The 4,897-nt window shown below is 34.4% G+C and overlaps 1 protein-coding gene across 1 annotated transcript in view; it reads left to right on the plus strand.

Moving 5' to 3' along the window:
• The window catches only part of LOC144959061 (uncharacterized), a 14,330-nt gene extending 13,530 nt beyond the window's left edge, over nt 1–800 (plus strand). Inside the window, exon 7 of the mRNA XM_078891417.1 lies at nt 599–800. Within this exon, the coding sequence (XP_078747543.1) occupies nt 599–751 (153 nt within the window). The 3' untranslated portion in view covers nt 752–800. The remainder of the gene's footprint in view (nt 1–598) is intronic.
• Nucleotides 801–4,897: the final 4,097 nt, after the last annotated feature.

A 4,897-nucleotide genomic window follows, 5' to 3' on the forward strand; every position in this document is an offset into this window, starting at 1 on the left:
GTAATGTGACGTCCAATCAAGGGACGCTACTCTTCCGCTAATCTCATTACCTATTGAGGATTATTTCCCTTTAAAATTCTCATTCGGTCTATTACTTTATCATATTTAAACTTCAATTTCACACAAATCTAAGGAACTTGTTGTATCAATTGATGAGTACAAAATAAAATTTAATTTCAATTTATATCATATCATCATGAATGGAAAATTTAAATGAATAGAAAAATCGACTTAACGAGTTTTGGAAAACCAGGCTTCATATTATGTTCTCCCACCTCATCCAAAATCAGAAAGTAACTTTGCCGTTTTATCCCTAATGGTGTTATATATATATATATATATATATATATATATATATATATATATATATATATATATATATATATATATATATATCAGTATATTTTAATATTTACCACAATGACAGACTCCAACATTATGGTAAATATTTAAATAATAATTCGCTCCATTGCTACATGTCGAGCACTTTTCGTACCATATTTGTATCCAACACGATTATATATATATATATATATATATATATATATATATATATATATATATATATATATATATATATATTTATATCATCCTATAGCTTGGTGACTTAGGAGCTCCAGTTACATGCCAAGCAAAATCAGGAATTAGAGTGACCATTGGATTGGTGGCTAGCTCCCCTTGTGTCAATAATGGACTCTTCCTTATCCATGACCTTACTGGGAATTCCCCAAAAACTAAGCTACCTCTCTGAAGTGGGGGAAAAGATTGAACGAAATAAAAACACCATGAGCAAGCTGTAATCCCGACTTAATGTTAGTTTATTATAACAAATAAATAAATAAATAAATTCGCTTTATTCATCCCGAAGGGGAAATTTTTCTTTAGGGTCTATTCCAAGGGAAGACTGGAATAACCCAGGCGTCAGCCTCAGTGCAGCGCCACAAAGTGAGCTAAGGCTAGGTGACTTGCTCAAGGCCACACAACGCGACGGGTAGTCGAACTCGGTACCTTTCGGGTACGAAGCAAAGACCGTACCGCTGAGCCACGCTGTCCCATTATTGCAGTGATACTATTCTCACTATATTTAGTATGTTTCTCTTCAACAATATTCTTTGTATTGATTCCTTCCAAATCCTTTCCATTTTCACTACGATCCCGTGGATTAGACAGTCCTAACCAATCTAAATTATTATTATTATTATGTATTATTATTATTATTATTATTATTATTATTATTATTATTATTATTATTATTATTATTATTATTATTATTATTATTATTATTATCATTATTATTATTATTATCACCATCAATATTATTTTATTATGTATTATTATTATTATTATTATTATTATTATTATTATTATTATTATTATTATTATTATTATTATTATTATTATTATTATTATTATTATTATTATTATTATTATTATTATTATTATTATCATTATTATTATTATTACTATTATTATTATTATCGTGATTATCACTATCATTATTATTATGTTTTATTAATACTATCGTTATCATCATCATCATCATCATCATCATCATCATCATCATCATCATCATCATCATCATCATCATCATCATCATCACCATCATCATCATCATCATCATTATTATAGCCCAATAGTGTTAGTGTTCTCAACAACATTTGTACTACTTACTAATAGCTCAAAATCCCGCATCGCCAAAAATGTCCTGCCAACTTTGATCCATGCATTCAACTGTTCGTTTATCATCCTGGTTTTGTTTTGTTTTTGTTTTTTGTTTTGTTTTTTGGGGGGGGGAGGAGGGGGGGGGGGGAGGGTTGTTTTTTGGGTGTTTTTTTTTACTGAAGTAGTCTCAATTAGGGGAACACAATCTTTTCGTAAACGCCGATAAAACCGACATTACCAAACTTGACAAAGACGACCAACAGCGAAAAAAGACAAAAAGGGTGGGGCCGTTAGTCGAAGACAAAGAAGACGTAGAAAGACGAAAACATCTGTCGGCAGCCGCTCTCAATAAGCTGACACACGAATGACTGAGAAACAACAAACTGAAAAGACAAACTAGATTAAAGCTATACAAGAACCTTGTTAAATCAGTAATTATTTACAACTGTGGAACATGGGCACTAACAAAAAACGAAGAAGATAAACTAGATGTCTTCCATCGGAAACAGCTCAGGAAAATTCTAAATATCCACTTCCCAACCAAAATAAGTAACAAATCGCTGTACATAAAATGCAAAGAAACACCGCTATCGATTCAAATTTTGGAAACAAGATGGAGACTATTTGGGCATATCTTAAGGAGAGACAGAAATATTCCCTCTAATAAGGCAATGGCGTTATTCTTTACACCAAGCGGACAAAACAAACACAAAAGCAGACAGACCCACAACAAGCACATAAATTTAAATTGAGCTTTTATATAGCGCAATATCCACTAAATGTGCTCAAAGCGCTTTACAAGGGGTCCCTGGACAACAGCAACATTTAACATGTAGGACGGGACATGACGCCTGTTAGTCGATATTACATTTTTTTCGGACAAAGACAACGCTGTTAACGACCAGGTACTCATTTTACATCTGAGTACGGTGAGAGAATGTGAGTAAAGAGCCTTTTCCAAGGACTCAACTATTCGCCGAGCGCGAGGCTCAAACCCAGGACCTTTCGATCCGAAAGCGAGTTTCATACCACAAGACCACATAGCCGCACGATAAATAAAGAACTCAAGCGCCTAGATGACACACAATTACTGAGACGTGAAAATTATTTAGAATACATGAGATCCATCGCAGCAGACCGTCATCAGTGGAAAGAACTCACTCAACAAATCAGAGAAGCTGCCAAAGCGTCCCAGTCCGAAGATTAGGAGGCGAAAGGCAATAAGTTAAGTAAGTCAAAGCACACAAAACAGAAATTCTGCAATATCAAGATTTAGCTTATGCAAACAAAAGATGATAGAAAACAGTGTTGTGGAAACAACCTCGGATTTGGCATATTCTCCATTATGATTGAGAGATGAAGAACCCTTGAAGAGCGGGCCCAAACCCTCCCCCCACCCTCCCCCCACCAAATAAGGCAAAGATGAGCCTCTCTTTTATAACAGTCATTGACAGCATCATTATGTTTCACTATCTTCCAGACAACAAAATAATGAACCCGAAGCATGACTCACAATTCTTGAATAGACTGTGTGGAATGAAACTTTGCTGCGCCGTCTTATCATCTCTCTCAGTGTTAACAGCAGTAGTAGATCAATACGTGTTAGTATTACACCTCACCCTTCATACTCACTCGAATTGACATCTTCAGATTTTTAATGTTCTTCACATTGAACAAAGGGTTTTGAAGGTAAAGTTTAAATCTAAACGCTTCTGAAGACTGGATTAAGGCTAAATAAAAAACCTTTTACTTTGAAGGACTTTTCAAGGTCAAGGAGAGGTGGGAGAAGTTGAACACTTCAGCTGGGATTATGTCAAAATTACAAACTGATGTGCGAAATTTATTTAATGCCAATCGGAGAATTTCTTCATAATCAGTGCAATCTATATTTGATCAACTCTCGGACTATGATACAACGTTCACAAAAAAGTTGTTTTTTAAAATTAACATTGTGACAGGACTGTTTGATCATAGTTTATGAGAAAATATGATGACAAAACATTTGCAAAGCGCATTTCAATTGATAGAAAGTTTAAATAAAACCTACGAGTGGACTTAAACCAACTTTTATTCTAGCTCGTTCCTAAGAGGGAATTGTCTTTTATTGCTCAACTCAAACCCAAACTTTTTCAAATTACTTTTAAATTCAAGCGTTTTCAAGTAAACATTCATTACAATGCAAAAAAATGATGTTTGCAGACACGTCTTCAGTTTCAATGAAAAGTTCATGTGAAGTATGATGACTACAGGATCAGAATAATAAAACTGATAGTGAACGTGTTTTAGGTTAGCATGATGTGGCACAAATTCAAATATTCATTTTATCGTCAATAATATGAAAAACTTGAACTGTTGCGTTAGTAAGTTCAAAGAAGTTTCCAATTCCTCGTAATATTTTTGGAAACCTTGGTATGACATCTGACAAACATAAACCGGTTTTACCATGGCATGACATATTACAAATCCAAACACTTTTTACCTTGGTATGACATTGACATAAGACTTACACATTGTTTACTGTACGTCAACATATTAAAGTATTCAGGCCTTTATTCTTGATTTATGCTGAACCGCTCAAAAACGTGGATATTTCACCAAAAGTAAATAAATCAACTCAGGGCATTCAAGTAGAGTTGTCAGAGCATCAAAGATAAAGACAAGCAAGCTAGACATGCCAAGGTAGGCTCCAAGAATAATCTCTCACAAGTCCAAAACGTACCCTAGACGTAATGGACAACGAATTGAAATGAATAGTCTGGAGAAGTGACTTGAAGCCTTCAAATGATTGCATTTTGCGGCTATGTGGTCTTGTGATATGATACTGGCCTTTGGAAGGACCAGGGTGAGAGTTCCACTCTGAGTGGCGCACTGTGGTTTCCTTAGAAAAGCTTTTTATTTACATTCTCTACCGTACTCAGGTGTAAAATGAATACATGGTCATTAACTGCGTTGTATCTGTATCAAAAAAAATATTTGTAATATTGTCCTACTGCCGTCATCTCTCGTCCTAAATGTTAACTGTCCGTATTGGGTAACGGGCCCTTTGTAAAACGCTTTGAGCACGCTTAGCAGATATTGCCCTATATAAATATTTAAAACTTCACAAAAGTGGACACATATGTATAAAGATTAGAAGGGCAACAAGGAATAACATCGAGACATAGATTTGATCAAATATCTATGGTTTCAAATTTGCACCAACAACTCAACGGTGATATATACCAAAGGCTTGTGG

This window comes from Berghia stephanieae, chromosome 13 (assembly GCF_034508935.2).
Source record: "Berghia stephanieae isolate SIO BIC M18660-M18661 chromosome 13, UCSD_Bste_1.3, whole genome shotgun sequence".
Classification (NCBI taxonomy): Eukaryota; Metazoa; Mollusca; class Gastropoda; order Nudibranchia; family Aeolidiidae; genus Berghia; species Berghia stephanieae.